This window comes from Aricia agestis, chromosome Z (assembly GCF_905147365.1).
Source record: "Aricia agestis chromosome Z, ilAriAges1.1, whole genome shotgun sequence".
Taxonomy (NCBI): domain Eukaryota; kingdom Metazoa; phylum Arthropoda; class Insecta; order Lepidoptera; family Lycaenidae; genus Aricia; species Aricia agestis.
In genome coordinates this window covers 13302255-13320008 of record NC_056428.1, presented here as the reverse complement: position 1 = coordinate 13320008, position 17754 = coordinate 13302255, and the positions used below count along the sequence as shown (strand labels likewise).

Genomic DNA, 17754 nt, shown 5'->3' with positions numbered 1-17754 from the left:
TGTAGTGGTCACTCTCCGATTTTGCACCTATCTGTATCCCACATTCATGCAATTATAGCTGATGTCATTGAAGTTTCTGGGTACCTATTTAAGATATTATGTAATATTTCTATAAAAAATAAAGTGATGAATGTGCATTTCACCAAATAAAAATTTAATAAGGTACAGGTTTTTTATTTCCCTGTCCTTGACTTTTATTTTTATTTTTAAAAGATTTCATACCCCAGTGATTTTCAAACTGTGGGTCGCGACCCCCAGGGGGTCGCCAAAGGTTGAAAGGACTGTTTTAATAAAAAAACAATAAAGATAAAAATTTAATTTAACAGGTAAGGAAATCTTCAAAAATACATACATGATAAAAAAGCCAATGGGGGCGTGAAATATTTTGTCATGTCATAAATAAGTTTGAAAAACACCCTACCCTACCCTACCCTACCCTACCCTATTACAGTATGTGAGTTTTTAAGAACCATAGAGAAAAATAAACATACGGTACTTCGGGAACTCGATAAGGCAGGAGACGATTGCGCTAGTCTCACGGAATTCCGAATACGAACAATTCGGAATTCCGTGAGACTAGCGCAATCGTTCGTTTTTTTTCCGCGCGGTTTACCCTTGAAACGTACGTGCGGAATTCTATTCGTACGGCGAAAAGCGAATGTGCAGCAGCGTGTATTTTCTACTGATTCCGTGCATTCGGGTTTCCGAATACGAGAAACGGATCTACGCGGGCCCGCCCGGCCGGCCTAAAAATCATTCCCTTTACCACTTATTTTTATAATAAGACAAATAAATTGTAAAACCCGATTATTAAATACATAGCTGGGCACCGTTAATCAAATAGTTAACTTCGTTAATCGTTAATCCGTTAAAAAAAAATTAGCTTCGTTAAACGTTAAAGCGTTACATATCGGACGAATTAACGCAAGTTAACGTTAATCGTTAATCCGTTAATATGTGTAATAATATGGCCTTGTTGTAACTTATGTATCATTGTGTTAGTGTACATTCAAAACCTGTTGGTTTAAGGTTTTGGAAGTTAACAGGTTAGGGACAAAACAACATACTTCTATAATTATTGTATTCTACCTAACTAAATTATACTGCACTCTTCTTTATCAAAATGCAAATGATTTATAATAAATTAATAACAATAAACAAATCACTCTCTCTATAAGCACCGGCGCTGAGTAATGAAATGATAAAACAAAGCAAATCTTTTCCCACTCGCACGCGCCTGAAAATGTATATAAGTAGTATTGTTTTTGTTTCGCTGCTGCCGTGCCGCGGCGCCGCGCTGCCCGCCCGCCCGGCACTTGTCGTTTCATACAGTTAACTGCCTGAACCTGTTTTCGCGCCGCGCCGCGGTGTCGTGGGGTAAATAGTAGGCATTGTATTAACGATTAACGGACTTCTGCATATTATCGGAAGTTAACGAGTCTGTTAACATTTTTAAAAGTTAATCAAAATGTTAACTTCGTTAATTAACGATTAACAGATTAACGAGTTAATGCCCAGCTATGATTAAATATTAATCAGCAATTATAAAAAAAATGTACATACATATCAATGTACGAATCCAAGAATTGAAAGTAAGAAAAGTGATATTTACAATTTTTTGCTTATAAGTAAGTTTAGTTTATGGAAAAAATACATAAAAAACGGTAGATTTTTAATTAATTTATTGATTTCCTACATGATAAATTACTTAGAACATGCTGTTTTCATTTTCTATGATGTAAACACAGTTCCCTTTCAGTAGATCATAACAGTACACTGTCTTAATGTGCAGCAGCAGCCTTCGCAGCCTCAATTTCAGGGTTTGTGTAGCCAAGTTGCTCTTCCTCATCATGGGGCCAGAAGGTAGGTTTGTTGATGGGATCAAGAGCAAGCTCGGGATGGGCATCTCTGAAGTCTTCCATGGTCATCTGGTCGTAAGGCAGCATAGCATTCGTAGCAGCAATTTCCTTTTGATATCTGAAGAAATAATATCTTATCAAGACTGAGACACTAAATTTACAGAAGTGCTACAGGTAATGGGATTGAGGGTATAAAAAATTGAATTATCCATAAAAATCGACAGGAAAAATATGACATTGTAAAACAAAGTAAATTTTCAGATATGCATATGAGGGGAGGATATGGCGTCGTATGGACGCTATATTTAACTTTTACCAAAGATTTGACATTTTGCACTGTAGTTATAGTTAAAGTTAGTTGGTGCAACCCAACCTTATGTATGTATATGTCACAGCCGACTGGTTTAAATAGCCGTTCAATCAAACAGCTAGCCCTTTGACTGAACAACACCATTCAATCACACGTCTAGCTTTTATATTGAATATTTTAGTCGCTCAAAACGTTCAACACTACAGCTGATTCAAAAGCCGCTGTCTAATTGAAGTATTGTATTTGTATTTTAAATATTTAATATATTTTAAATTACCGATGACACACTATTCCGTCGCTTTCCGTCCGTATAATATTGTGTGAGTTTGACATTGCGGGTATAATCATGCGAAATTTCCGCCGCGTAACTTCGGCCTAGTGTGTTTAGACAATAAGAAGTCAATTCCAGTAAAGAACTACTTACTTTGCAATACTTGCATTGGATTCGGCAACAAAGGCTTCAATGGATTTCTTAACATCGGCCCACTGTGCCTCAATTTTAGGGGTCAGAGTGTCCGCTGGGTATGGAATTTTAAGAGCTTCATACTGCTTCTGGAAGTTGTCTACCATTCCGGGAACAGCCACGATCTGTTTGTAGTGCGCCCAATTGATTTTTGGTGCCTCCGCTGGGTTTGCCAACACCCTGAAAACGTTGACAGATGAAAAATACGGACTCCATTGTCTAATGCATAATAATTGGTCTTCGTATCATGATTTATTGTTTATTGGAAGATTTGTTCGAATTTTTGTTACTTATTTCTTAATTTAAACAGAAATTTCAAGGAAACAGAAATTATGTAATATGGCATGTCAAAACTAACCTTCGTAGATATCCATCAGATTTAGCTTTGAATACAGCCAAGTTGGGTTTTTGTTCGGCTGGGACACGCTCAGCTAGAGCAGCCCAGTTGACAGAGCTCTGGGAAATCCTTTTGGCCATGATGGTTCTTTGATTTTCCGGAAAATCTAATTTGCGAAGTAGGTAGGTCTCTTCTTACCAGAAAAATGACAATTTCATTTGACAAATTAACAAGCGTCAGACAGATGACAGATCACAGATGTCAAATGACACGTGACAGTTGTATCAAATGCTGCCAACTTAAAAAAAAAGTTTTATGACGCGAAATATATTATATATATTTAAGGATGTATATAACATTTATAAATTCAAAGATTCTGACCTAAATTCGAAATATATAGTAGAATAAAACATCCTGCATCGACTTATACCAAAAAATCAATACCTTACCGACAAGTAACGTGAAATAATTAATTTTTAATTTCCATTTATCATACGTAATGTTTGCCGGAAGTGTTACAATTTTTGAGAATTCGTCAGAATTGGGAACTTTGTAACAAAGATTAACATCTAAAAAACTGCTTATTAATTTCTTTGGACGATTTGAGATTTTTTAAGCCCAAAAAAAAGTGGGTTCACCGGTAATTCTGAGGAAATATTTCAAATGAAAATTTATGAAAATTATCCTTCGAAGGGTGCGACAAGACTTTATATGAACTTGGGCGGGGGCGTTGCTGGTAAAGAAGAACTGTCAAAATATGTCGTTTTTGTACAATCAGTTTCTTTAGTAACATAGAATATCATTGTTTTTGTATGTGCCAGCGTTAGTTCCTTTTTTCGCCACCTGCATTTTAAAGCTTTGCCGAGCTTACTTGGCCGTCATTTGCGGTAGTCAAATTACAACAAAATTTTGTTCAATAATAATTAAATATCGAATAGGTCTTACGAATTATTTTTCTAGTATAAATAAAATAATATGAAGTAGAATAGAAAAGAACAGTAAATTGTTTATTTATTTTGTGTAAGTATCTTAAAACTATACTTACTTTAAACTTAAAAACACAATTTATGAAAACTATGTACAAAAAGGCGGTCTTAGAGTGAAGCCAAACGAGCGTAATTTGTGAGTTGTGAGTCGCAGAATTTCTGCCGCGTACCTAAATATCTTTTCATACAAATCATGACTCACAAAATTACGCTCGTGTGAATCAAACAGGACTTTTGTATGAAACTGATTGCAACAGAATTCTACCGAACCGAAATTCTGCGACTCACACTCACTCACAAATTACGCTCGTATGGCTTTGCCCTTACTTCTGAAAGCTGACAGCAGTTTCTGCAGACCTTTTAGAAAGTATTTAATATTATTGTTTATTAAAAAAATTAAAACTTAAACTCAACATTCAACTAATTTTAAATTACAGTGTCATTATGACTTAATTATAATATAATTTATGGTTGTTTGTCTTATTATTCCTTTCTTTCATTTCTCCTCTTTCTCGCTCAAATAAAATCCTATGGACCTGGAGCTTATGCCTGTTATTTCAGCCGTTTTATTTACCATTTTCGATTTAGAACGATATTTTTGTTCAGGCCATTTTTTAACATAATCAAAAACATTTAATATTATATTTTGTTCTCCAATGCTTAGCATAGTTTTTTTTCGTTTAGGCGCAGGTGGAGAAGGTTTAGATATATACTATAATAAAAATGACGTGAGTTTTGCGCTTGAATTCACCGTTTGGACCGCTAATCATCGTGTGCATAAAATTAATGCATAGAGTTGATATATTATAGTATAGTTGAGATAAAGTACTCACCAGCCTGTGCGGAAGAATACGTATTGCTTACGTATCCTCGTGGTTCAATAATAATTTTCTGTTTTTGATTCAACTCCATTTTCATTAGTTACCCGAAGAAAGCAAAACAGATGAATTAATTTAAAATATTATTATGTCAAATTTTTGTTTTTATTCTTTTTTCTTAATTGTTCATTTTAGAGGTTTTATAACCTGAGCCCCCCTTTTATTTGATGGCGGTCGCCGGCTGCTGCCGCAGCACGCTCGCTGCGCTCGCTCGGCTCCCTCTGTGTTGTGGTCTAAGTTCTAACCTAACCTAACCAACTTTGGACTGTCTGGATTGTGCTTGTTTTAGTTTTGGCGGGGGACTGCGCCTCCCGAGCCGCCCTTTTATTTGATGATGGTCGCCGGCTGCTACCGCAGTACGCTCGCTGCGCTCGCTCGGCTCCCTCTGTATTGTGGTCTAAGTTCTAACCTAACCTAACAAACTTTTGGACTTTCCAGATTGTGTTTGTTTTTGTTTTGGCGGAGGGCTATGCCCCCCGAACCACCCTTTCGGTTCGTAGGTTACAATATGGTTGATGGTTCCACGCAACAAAATATGTTCACCTGGATCAAAACTTTTAGTACAAAATAAAACGCCTAAGTACAAAATGAATACAAGTATTTATTTTAACTTTGGTATTGTAATAAATTGTTTACTTATTAATAAATTAATATAATTGAATGTTGTTACATAAATGCAAGTAAATAATATATAAAAAATATTCTACAGTACAAAACCTAATTGACTTTTTAATCAGTCTTCAATAAACTATGTATAACTTATGATAAAGCCTTTTCTCAAATATATAAGTACTTATTCTAAGTGTTTGCTACCATTAATTGTTGTAAGTCCTGCAATCCTGCTTGTTGCTACGCACAATTTTAAAACAATATAATAGAGACATTGTTTAGAAAATTAGCCATAAAATATTTGATAATTGATGGATTACAATTTATAAGGCTTAATTTCCCTTGACTGTACATCACGTGTTTTTTGTCCACAGGCACATCGAATATATGTAAACGCTAATAATTATTACTACTTAATATACAAATTAACAAAAACTGAAGCTAATATTTGTGTACCTACTTATGTAATGTGCGTGTATATTATGACGTGTGTGTGTGGTAGTTTTGCATTTGCTGAACTCTCATCTTCAATTTACATTAAATACATTGTTTAGAATTTAGATAAATATATAGAAAAATATGTTTTAGCGCCCCCATTATTTCAATTTAATGAAATGAAATTACTAATCACCCTCCCAAGCCTCTACACAACGCCCCCATTGTTTTCTGGGTCCCACACCGCGCACCGGCGACAAAACTGATGTTCGACGAAGACACTTTTGTCGCCCGTTGCGCATTGACCACTGTACATAAGTTTCGATTCTCGTTTAACTGATTGTTAATAGGGTAGCTGGGGAAGGTGCTGGTGTAGTCACTCAAGCGTCATGGAGACCTAGTAGGTTTTTTTTTTACATTAGGTATTAGGTAAAACTGATAAAACAATTGAGCGTTTTTATTTTAGCGCTGGGTTCAGAAACTGCAGCCATATAAAAGTTTTGAAAAAGAAAATAATATGGACGCTATACTTGGATGCTAATTAAGTCTTTGAATCATTGAATCTATGTTCAGAAAATTGCTTATTTAGGTAAATTATAAATATATTTTAGACAACAAGGACTAAATCATTTACTGTAGTGCAAAATAAAATATCTGCGAAGCTTACTTAAGGAAAATATGAAGCTTTATTTTTTATATTTTAAAATGTCCTACAGGCTTACCAAACCTTTGAATTGTCAGTGCTTTTTATGGATCCGATGACATTTCAATATTCAAAAAAAAGTTAACCCACCACGTGAGAAATCTGATTTCTATACTTACCATGATAACTAGACATATGTCGGAAGCCTATACAGTATACAAGCTTAATCTGACACGCTCGAGCTTGTTCCGAAATGCCATCTTCCCCTACCCAACTATAAAATTGAAATCGACTATTTAATGGGCGGGCGTAAGCCTTACTGGCTTATATAATCAACATTTTTATTCAGTAATCAGTAGTACCCCTATTTCATAAATTGTCATTTTCCCAAAAAAAAAAATGTTTATGCAAATATTTTTGTTGTATAGCACTGGGTATGTACAAAATATTATTTAAGCTTAAACATTGAACGTGAAATCATATAATTCAAATATTTGCTGTGATTCGTTAATGCGTAATTAACATGGTACCCCACTTAGAAACTTAATATTAGCTTTGGTCGCATTATTATTTAATTACTAACTAAATTATCAAACTATTTACAATTATCAAGCAATTATATACAAATTACAATAATGATGAAATGTGAAGTTATGTTTTTTTTAATGAGTAAAGACAGGTAAAGATTATTATAATTTACGGAATCAACAGGAAAATACGGTAAAATCACATTTTAAGTGTCGTTTCGGAATGGTCGAGTATATACCAATTAACAAGCCTACATGAAAATAAATGATTGCTGAGGACCGAACAGTCGTTAGCACACCTGATCAAAATGGGGGCAAATCAGATTTTTTATAAGCTAGGTGTTTATAAAGAATAAAAAAATTAATTCTTTTTAGTTGTAAAAATATTGTATTGCAAACAAATGGCAAAAATTAGTTTTCTTAATTTTTATAGATAAAAGTACTAGATAATATACTTAATAGCTGGACGTCAACAGGGCAGGGGGGCACCCCCCCCCCCTTCGCCCATGAACACACTGTATATTCAATATTCACCATGTGGTTTTGAATTGAAAGCACAAAACACTCTCCATAGAAAACCATGCAAACATACGGTGCATTTTCAAATGTTTTGATTCGAGTTCAATCAAAATCAAATTGACATTACATAGATCATTATATTCTAACTATTTACAACGTCTGGAGATTCGTGATCGTCGTGAGATAGACTATTATAACGTATATTTCGCACAGGAGAAAAAAAATTGAAGTCGCTTAAGATTAGCATTCGCATTATCTACTTTACTTGAATTATTTAAAATACACTCCAACTTGCGTCAGTTAGAGCGTATTTTAAATAATTATTCTCTACAAAGTAATAATACGATAATCAGATATTTCTGTATGTAACCTTTTTCTCAGGTTTTATGGAAAGTTATTTGGCTTGGGTTAAAATCGAAAAAAAAGTCCTAACGGTAGGACCATCCTTTTTTGTAACGGCCATTGTTCTAACCTTTAGTCAAGTTTAGTCCTACAATCTCGTGGGATTTCGTTTGTCGTTATACTGTGGTGAGTTGGAAGACTGTCCCATGGTTCTGCTGCCGAGCGTGGTTCGTCTGACGGGCGGCTGGTTGCGACAGAACCTGAGAAGGTTGCTGTAGGCGGCGCGGTACTGGCGGTTGGTTGCCGCGTATATCAGCGGATTGATGACGCTTGACGCCCACGCCAGGATGGACGCGATAATGTGGAACCAGGGGTACCTGGAAAATATTATTTTTAATCTTAAGGTACAAGTTGGAACCGAGCGTCACGCGACAACTGCAGCCGACGCGTCGTCGCGACACTACTGGTTTAATGTATTTATATGAAACACCATCCGCAGCCAGCGACACTTATTCATAGAAATACATAGAAACCAGTGTCGCGACGACATCGACACGTCGTCTGCTGCCGCTTCTTGTAGCCGGCTTTCAACTTGTACCTTTAGTAAGTATCTAATGCATGCAATCAGAGAATTAATCATTACTTAACTTCAATCTATTGAAGAGCTTGATAAAAGTATAGAGCGTATATGAATCTTAATTAAATTAAAGTTAATTTATAACTTGATGAATGTGTAAGTCTTGTACTTGTAGGCGACTGAGACATTTTTGTCGCCCGTCCGCACTAGTTCAAGAATTTGAAGCACGTGTTAGTGCTTTAATGATGAATGTTGTGCACTTCAACTTTCGTACCCCCGAAGAAAAGCTGTCATAATTTCCTAGTTAAAGCTCATCATCATCAGCTCGATCCTGCTCGAAATCCCGTTCCCGTACGACAAAGATTTTATATAAACGATATTATTATACACCAATTACGTAGTACTATTAGAGAAGTTGATTCCTATACAAATCGGGGACCTAAGTAGTTTGGTCGCGTTACGACAAACCCAGCTGACAGATCACAATAGGCTACTTGACCTCATTTTTTTCTTCACGCTAATCGCTTCATAATCATTCATTATTACAAAAAAAAACTAATATTTTAATATTTTACACAGTAGAAACCCATAAAAATGTTAATTGAAAAATATGCCTTATAAATGGCGCCGAAATCACTATCCGCCATAGTGTGACGTCATACGTTTTGTATTTTAAGCTCTCTTTATTGAATTTTTTTTTATATGCTAAATGTACGCGTCTAATAGTGCCCAAAAATTATAAAAGAATTAAATAAGAAATTAGAAATCATTTGTAATATTGAAAACTTTTGGAGAAAAGTTTTGGCCATTTCATTTCCCGTCTATAACAATTAATGGAGATAGTTTATAAAACTGATGTTTTATTTGAATTATTCAGGAAAATATATTTTACAAATCTTTCTAGGCTTATTTTTAACCGACTTATAAAAAGGAGAAGGTTACTCAATTCGACCGTATATATGTTCTTTTTTTATTATTTATGTACAAATAAACTTACATATAACGAGCGCGACAAATAAAATATATTAAATTACGAATAGAATGACGTCACATCCAATTCGGAAGTACCGCAAAATCGTTTTCGTCAGTTCAAATCCTATTTTCATAAAATCATATTTTCAAATCGACTTTATTTATCAATCATAAGCTTTTATTTGATGATAAGGGTGAAATACGGTTTCTTAGGCCAAGTTCTACTAGAAATATGTATTTGTTCAATGAAATTGAATATAGGTCAAGTAGCCTATTAACATTGAATTGACATATTCTACCAAATAACGTTGGTCTGACAATTGCATAGGAATCAACTTCCTCGATGGTACATACCTGATGCCATCGTCGGCGACATTCATAATCATGAGGGGCAGGAAGCAGGCGAGAAAGCACAGGAATATCGTCAGCATCAGCGTCGTCAGACGGGAGTCTTCCTCTTTCTCTTTCGCTGTTTGACCGCCGAGCTTGCTGAAATAAAGAGGGACAATTTTGAATAAAAAACTTGAGAGGTGTCAAGGGACACCCGAATTGAACGAAGTTATTTCTCTATGTTCAAAAAACCTGTGAACAATATACACTCAAAAAAATATAAAAAAACGCCATCTATTGACGCCAAGGAATACTAACAACGCGCCGCTGTTTAGTTTCAAAAAACGCCATCTAGTTGACGCACAGGAATACTATCAACGCCCTCTGATTACCATGCAGGTACTAATAAAAAGTGTCGAGGTCAAATATCGTTCTGTCTAGTCTTCTTTACGCCGACCACGCGATGAGGAACTTCGTTCTAAAGCATAACTTATTGTACAACTGTCGCGTCGTTCTATTTATCTATAACATGTTTTGTTCCTGTCTGATATGTTGGAAAAATCGATTTACGGATCAATAAAACGTTAACGCACACAGTGTGTTTGTTTTATTCGCAAGGGGAAGGTGTAGTACATATCAGAGAAAATATTTCACACCTGTGTGTCAAGATGGCAGGTCTACGTTATTAGGCCAGGCTATGTCAAGCTAAGCCGACTAATAACTCGAAAACGATGACATGACAAAACCCGACCAAATGACGTAGATCCGTCAACGGTCTACGTAGTATGCGCCAACGTTATTTGGTCGAGTTACATAAAACCAAGCTGACAGATCAGTGATCACTGATCACCAACATCTTTGACATTACCCGACCAAGTAACGTCGGTCAACGATTGTAGATACATAATCATGAATATAATATTATGTAGAGGTATTCACGAGATCTCACCCGCATACACACCTTCGTCCCTCCAGCTTGCGCTTGCTCTCTCTCACCCTCCAGTATATACACGAGTAGGACACGATGATCACCAGGCAGGGCAGCGCGAAGCCGAAAACGAAGAGAAACTTCTTAGGGCTTCTCTCGTTCTTGGGTAAGATGGTGCAGGAGAAAGTATGAGGGTCTAGACCGAGGTGGCCCCAGACACCTAGTAGAGGTGGGATCTGAAATAGAAATATGGGATGTTAGTGTCTAAACACACTAGGCCGTAAAAACGCGGCTGAGTTTCGGCATGATTACGCCTGCAATGTATTTTAAATTATCGATGACACACAGTGCCGAAATTACGTCGCGTTACATTCAAATATGCGTAGGCGCATTGCGGGCGTAATTATGCCGAACTTCAGCCGCGTATTTTCAGCCTAGTGTGTTTAGACACTTTGAAAATAGAAGCTTAAGTATTTTAGGCACGAAAGAGAAATTTTAACATTGATCATTCGCTAACTTTAACATTTTTTTTCTTGACAATTTAGTAACATTGAAATAGGTACATAATATATTATTGATAGTGACCGACCGAACTTTTGGTTTCGGTTTCGTCCAGTTTCGGCCAAAAAATCTAGTTTCGGCCTTAGTTTCGGTTTCGGCCAAAATATAGCCGAAACTTTCGGCCCCGCCGAAACTCATGCGTCGTTCGGTAAAATTCGCAGTTAACTCGTGCTTGCTTGCCAGCGAGGCCCCAGCTCAGTTCGCCGCCATCTATTTAATCGTGTTTTGAGATTATATTGTGTTCCAGATTAGTCATAAATCAAAAATTAGCACTTCGTTTTATTTTCATTAAATTGTCTTAACTTATTTTTATCGAAATTATAAAATTATTGAATTTTATTTCTATGACAAACACAGGCTTATTTAATATACATAACTATTGGCAAATAACGTGCTATTTTAACAGTGTTTCCCAAACAAACGAATTAGTAAATGCTATGATAAATTGATTATAATATTGTGATTTGTGTGTGAACTTTATTTACTAAATAATTTTGTTTGACTGTGAGATTATAGGACATATTATTAGGATATATCTTGCGAGATTTATCTAGTAAATCATCTCGCCTCACTCTTTTCTTTTTACCGCGCTTTTTTTTTTAAATTAAATATTTAAAATTAACTTTTAACTGTGGACACGCAATCACTTAGACCATTCCTACCCTGCTAGAATCTTATCTAACCCACTTCCCCGTAAGTTTCACTCTTGCGGCCCTCAGTATATTTTTCAGATGGCAAAACGCCTTCTGGAGTAAAAAATGTGACGTCAACTGCAAGTTTGCTTAGTAATTTCGTTTTGAACTTCAACCGCGGTCGTGTCCATGTTTCCCATAAAAATAATATACTGTAATTGATTGTGTTTTCAGTGGTACGTCGTTAATGTCTAATTGAGGATTTCACCAATCACACAACTTTATAAAACTTAGTTCTCATTAAACGCGTTCCTACGGGAATGTAAATCTCGTTTTGTTTTAAATGTATTTTATAATCTTATTTTGCTCACGATTAATAAATCTAAGTTTATATGACGTCACGCGATGATTTTACATTGTTTTATCATTTTGGAGTCTAGAGTTACATTATTTTATCAACAAAAAAGCAAGAAACGATACATTAACTACCCAAACGCATAATTTTTTTGTCTATGATTTTTGATTCGCCATGGCACACTGACAGGACTTTAACGGCTTTTATGAAGTTTAACCGTACAACATTGGACGTTCTGAAGATAAAACTCGGATTTGCTGTGAACGTTATGTTAGTAAAATGCAATTTGGTGCTATAAACGCGTTATACGTTTAGAACTGATTTAGTGTACACTAAGCGCGTTCTATTTCTTAGGTCTATTTCTTATCGCACCTAAATAAAATGACTTGAAATAACTTCTGCTCTTGTTTCTTAGGGTAACCCTTCGTTATAATACATTATGGGGAATTTCACCAATCACACTTAAATTTCGTTTTATTAAACTAAGTTCTCATTGAACAATGAACGCGTTTATATAGGCGACGTAAGTCTCATTTTATTTCAAATAGATAATTTACATTCTTTTTTTAATCGCGATTAATGAATCTAAGTTTACGTTACGTCACGCGATGATTTTTATACGTTTTTATGATCTTGGAACCTTGTGACGTTGTTTTAGTAACAAAATAGCAAGAAACCATAAAATATAAGTTAACCAAACGCATATGTGAAAATTGTCATCTTAACAATTTTTTCGTCAGTGTTTTTCGATCTGCCATTAGTCATAACACTACACTGACCGAACATATTTCGATCGTGGAAAATCGAGACACAATAGCCTTTCTATTGTTGTCGCGATCACCGGTGCTCTTATGGGGCTTGATGGGTTAAATGAGTTTTATGAAGTTAAAACTCGAATATTGGGCGTTTAGAAGATAAAAATCGGATTTGCTGGGAACGTGAGTTTAGTTTATGTTGGTGAAATGCAATTGAGTGTTATAAACGTGTTTATACGTTTAGAACTGGTTTAGTGTGCGCTAAGCGCGTTCAATTTCTTTGTTGATCAAATCGCACCTACTTGGAATCGTATAAAAAACGGAACATAGAACAAAAAAGTTTCTAGGGAACATAATACTCGAGTTTAAGATTATTAATACATGTACTTATTTTAAAAAATATCGCAAGAAGTAAAAAATTCAATGAGGTACTTTTATTTTAGTTTAAAAAGTTGTAATTTATGTTAAAAATCAAGAAATTTCAGTAAATAATCGTAATTTTGAATGTTTTACCAAGTTTCGGTTTCGGCTGAAACTGCGAGTAAGGCCGAAAGTTCGGTTTCGGTTTCGGTTTCGGCTGAAAAATCAGTTTCGGTCTTCAAAATCAGGTTCTAATTATTGATAATAACAGTTATGACTGAAAAGCAAATAATATATACATAATATTTATAGAACATATTCGGCACGAAAAAATTGCGTGGCGATGACTTCGAATCGATTCCGCGCGTACGGGTATTTCCATCACTAAAGCGCTCTTGTGACGTCACAGTAGGTATGAAAAAAGTGACACGCTCGTGTTCATACAAATTGGAGCGACATGGCGGTTCTAACTAGATCCATTTTCTGTGACATCAACTCAGAAGGTAAGTTATTAACATGACAAAGAGAAACTGAGAAAATAGAATTTAATCTATGTTCTAGATCAAGTGAGTCATGATGGAACAGCTTACATCGTCCATTAAAGTGCATTCACCAGGTCAATTGCTGTGTCATCACATCCATCACCGAAAAATGCGCGCGCGCTATTAGCTAGTGTGCGACCCAAGTTACAAGAGTTAGGGCCTGTTTCACCACTTCCTGATAAGTCTATCCACCAATTAACTTGACAGATCAAATATGGAGAATCTGTCAAAAAAGTTGTGAATAGCCAATAGGCTATTCACAACTTTTTTGACAGATTCTCCATATTAATCAGAAAGTGGTGAAACAGGCACTTATCGTATAATATTCTATCTATTACTTTAATTTTTAGTCTTAGATAGTAGGTAGATTAAAACAAGAGAGCACACGTCGAGTAATTTTATTTATTGCTTAGGTTTCTCAATTTATTGAAATACAGGCGCTTATATACGTGAGTTAATGATCAAGCACTGCACTACTTCGCATATCCTTTTGTATGTATAATGCTGGATTTACACGGGTGACATAGCCGCACGATTTACGCCGCACGGCGAAAATCAACTGTCTAAAATGGCAATTCGGCATGCGGCGTTTTGCCATTTAGACAGTTGATTTTCGCCGTGCGGCGTAAATCGTGCGGCTATAGTCAGTAGTGACCCGTGTAAATCCAGCATAACGCAAATAGTTTCATGGCCCTTTCGGTCAGAAAAAAATTGCCTATATTTTTATTCGGTTAGAGACAGACTTGGGCAAATCAAAAAATGTACCCAATACAATATTCTTATACTACGTGACTACTTTTAGAATTTTTTGGTGACCTCCCCAATTGTTTCTTTTCGTCGTACCTAGAGGCCTACTATTCCCACCACGCCTTATATTTTCCACACAAGGTTTTCTTTGTTCACTCTTTTAAAGATCGCTGTCGCTCGCATTTGTACCGCACGGTTGGCCTTAATTCGTTACAATTAAACATATCGCGGGGAAGTGCAATGAACTAATCCTCTTCCTCATCCCGGCCCATCCGCCGTTACTGATAACACTAGATACCATCATCATCAGCATCAGTTGCCGTTAGTGTTAAAGTGTGATGATAGTGAAGCCTGGAGTATAGCTATAGCACATTTGATATTCTTCACCAATGTCTGTAGTTATCCTAGCACCATGACCATTTAATAATATCTAAGCTGCGGGAGATCGCGCTGGAACCGTACATTTTTGCGAGATACAAAATATCCTATGTCCTTTACCGGGTGCCGACTGCCGGGACTCAAACCCGATTTTGCTGAAATGTAATATATTTTAAACTCCTTACTCCATACAGCAAAAGCGGTTTAGTAGTTTAGGCGTGGGTTTTAGTAAATTATACTCAAATAACTGTAATAATTATAGTTACAATTTACTAAATCGTCTTCTTTACCTCAAACAACTGAACTGATTGCGCTAAATAGTACACCAAGAAAGTCATCTCCAAATATTCTTGCTTACTTTTTATTTTCTTTTTTAAGTGTTACAGTTGTAACACAAAGTAACAAACTACAATGTAACTGCAGACGTAGTGAATGGTTACACTTATAATGGCTGTCATAAAATTTTACTTAAAAGTAGTAATAAAATTACTTTAGGCTCCCTACACACTGTGCAGTTGCATTGCGTTATAACTGACTTTAAAAAAAGAAGAGGTTGAGTGGAAGATTATTCGGTGAGAAATAAATTATCAAACCATCAAGATTTTTCGACAAATTGCAATTTCGGTCTATTTAACTTTTACTTTGCTAGACAGTAGAGTATTTTCATTATGATAACAGATACCTAATTACTTACTGCCTTCTTTTAACTTCACAGTTTACATTCTCGTACAACCGTACGAGTCCCAACTCCCAAGGCATTAGTTTGAAATGGTCAAACACGTTATCTCAAGAAGTACTTGTTACAACGTGTATAGTAGACCACGGCGACCACGTAATACATAGGCTACTTTTTGCCGAAAATTGTACGGTTGCCGCGGAATTTCATCTTTACGCAGGCGGTCTTTTGGTTTTAAATCGAATAAAATGTACCACCGAAGAAATTGATTCTTAGGCAGTTGACCAACGTCATATTTTAGTTCATCATGTTATAGCCGTTCCCAATATTTGATCTATCTCTGGTTTTGCCCTACTAGAGATAGGAATAGCTCACAATTGACATAAAATGTATGTCTCTAATGTCTAATGTGAGCTATTTCTATCTCTAGTAGGGCCGAACCAGAGATAGATCAAATATTGGGAACCGCCGTTAAATGCTAATTGTGATCTGTCGACTGGGTTTGACTTAACGCGACCAAACTAAGTAGGTCCCTCATCTGCTTAGGAATTAACTTCTCTGATAGTTCGTAGCTACTAACCATGAGTCCAAAAGACACCAGCCAGACCAGCGCCAGCTGTATCCAGATGCGGGTAGTGGTGTAGATCTGGGAGTACATGTCGTAGTACGCGATCAGAGTGTACCTGGAACAACAACATTGTCAGGTAGGTATTAACTCTAGTGGAAGAGAGAAAGAAAAATGTTGTCTTAGTTTGTTTTACCCGACTAAGGCATAAAAGGCGGTCTCTCGATGAGGCTGGCCTTTATGCAGGTGCAATTAAACCTTCCGGCCAAATTTCGATGTAATATTGATCTTTGTTAAAAATAAAAATCTAATCTAATTAGCCGTTTGTGTCCCACGGTCCCACTGCTTGGCAAAGGCCTCCCCTCTTTACGGAGTGGCTACCTAAAGGTCGGCGAAACAGAGGCAGACCCAAGAAAAGGTGCGCAACGAACTAGACGCTGTTGATGGAGAGTGGCCAAACACAGCAAAGGATAGAGACGTACGGAAAAATAAAAATATACGTATTTTTTCTTTTAAAATCACTCAGTACTAAAATGTTGAGAAAAATCTTCTGAAAGTTTTCATAAAAACACCACAATAATGCATAATGGACACTACGGTCTACGCGTCGCCGGCGCGTGAATCCCCCGCCTCCCAGACACCACCCTTTTTTTTTTAACGTAGAGAAATGCTGTGACACATTCCGCATGGAATGGGGACTCCCGCTGCGGATATGTGGAACTCGCCGCGGGCAAAGATGGTGTGTGCCGCGGCCCTACCTACTAAAACTCTACGGTGCTCCTAGCCACCGCTTCCTGACGAAGTCGCGGGAACTGTACGACACCACCACTTCATCAGCGGACGTCTGCTTAGTGGGCTGCAGAATCTTCTCGATGGGAGCGTTTTACTCGCTCCCCAGGCCAAGCATAGGCCCCAATGGGGGCTTGCTTCTAGAATCTAGGCCATTCCACTGCGTTTTGTCGCGATGCGCAGGAGCACACTGCACATCGCGACCCTCTCGGGGACTCAGTGCAATGGGCGACGGCATCCCCATACCGCCACCCTGAGCACCCCGGTTATGGCGGGACGTTGTTGTCGCCATTGTTGGCACGACGTCTTCGCCTTGGCCGTCTTCTGGGGTCGAGCGCCTCCCTTTCTCTTATGCGCTCGGCCTCCTCTTTGGCGGAGATACCTTCTTCGGCGAAGTCTTCCACCGCTTTCCAGTCCGGGTCGCCGCGCAGCAAGGCTCGCACCAATGCTGGCAGCGTGATGTCAGGTCCGATTGCGGCCGTCAGGGCCGCGCGTTGTCCAATCCAGGAGGGACAGGCCGTCACGGTGTGATCGGCCGTATCCCTGTCCGCGTCACAATGGTGACAGCGTGTATTCTCCTCCCTTCCGACGATCTCGCACAGGTACCGACTGAAGCACCCATGCCCGGTCAGCACCTGCGTGAGGCGGCCAGACACCACCCTAGCGTCACCATTTTGGT

The 17754-nt window shown here is 37.3% G+C and overlaps 2 protein-coding genes across 5 annotated transcripts in view; both read right to left on the bottom strand.

The window, feature by feature from the left end:
• Positions 1 to 1667: 1667 nt before the first annotated feature.
• Positions 1668 to 3184, bottom strand: LOC121739179 (ATP synthase subunit d, mitochondrial-like). The gene is made up of 3 exons (XM_042131528.1): positions 2991 to 3184; positions 2594 to 2812; positions 1668 to 1977 (listed from the first exon to the last, which is right to left on the bottom strand). Exons 1-3 carry the CDS (start codon positions 3107 to 3109, stop codon positions 1782 to 1784), a joined length of 534 nt encoding a protein of 177 aa, XP_041987462.1. The 5' UTR covers positions 3110 to 3184; the 3' UTR covers positions 1668 to 1781.
• Positions 3185 to 7541: 4357 nt separating this feature from the next.
• Positions 7542 to 17754, bottom strand: part of LOC121739128 (protein trapped in endoderm-1) — a 50080-nt gene continuing 39867 nt past the window's right edge. For 2 of the 4 annotated variants that reach the window (XM_042131461.1, XM_042131464.1), the window contains exons 5-8: positions 16302 to 16404; positions 10737 to 10951; positions 9812 to 9946; positions 7542 to 8285 (exon numbers count right to left, since the gene is read on the bottom strand). In XM_042131461.1, the coding sequence (XP_041987395.1) occupies positions 8057 to 8285; positions 9812 to 9946; positions 10737 to 10951; positions 16302 to 16404 (682 nt within the window). In that variant the 3' untranslated portion in view covers positions 7542 to 8056. The remainder of the gene's footprint in view (positions 8286 to 9811; positions 9947 to 10736; positions 10952 to 16301; positions 16405 to 17754) is intronic. The other 2 variants (XM_042131462.1, XM_042131465.1) reach the window with 2 other exon arrangements.

Bases quoted from the DNA above. Each gene is read 5' to 3' on its own strand.
- LOC121739179 (XM_042131528.1), bottom strand. From the start codon at position 3,109: ATGGCCAAAAGGATTTCCCAGAGCTCTGTCAACTGGGCTGCTCTAGCT. The intron at 2,813-2,990 runs GTTAGTTTTGAC...CAACGTTTTCAG, and splicing joins TCTGATGGATATCTACGAAG to GGTGTTGGCAAACCCAGCGG. The intron at 1,978-2,593 runs GTAAGTAGTTCT...TTATTTCTTCAG, and splicing joins TCCAATGCAAGTATTGCAAA to ATATCAAAAGGAAATTGCTG.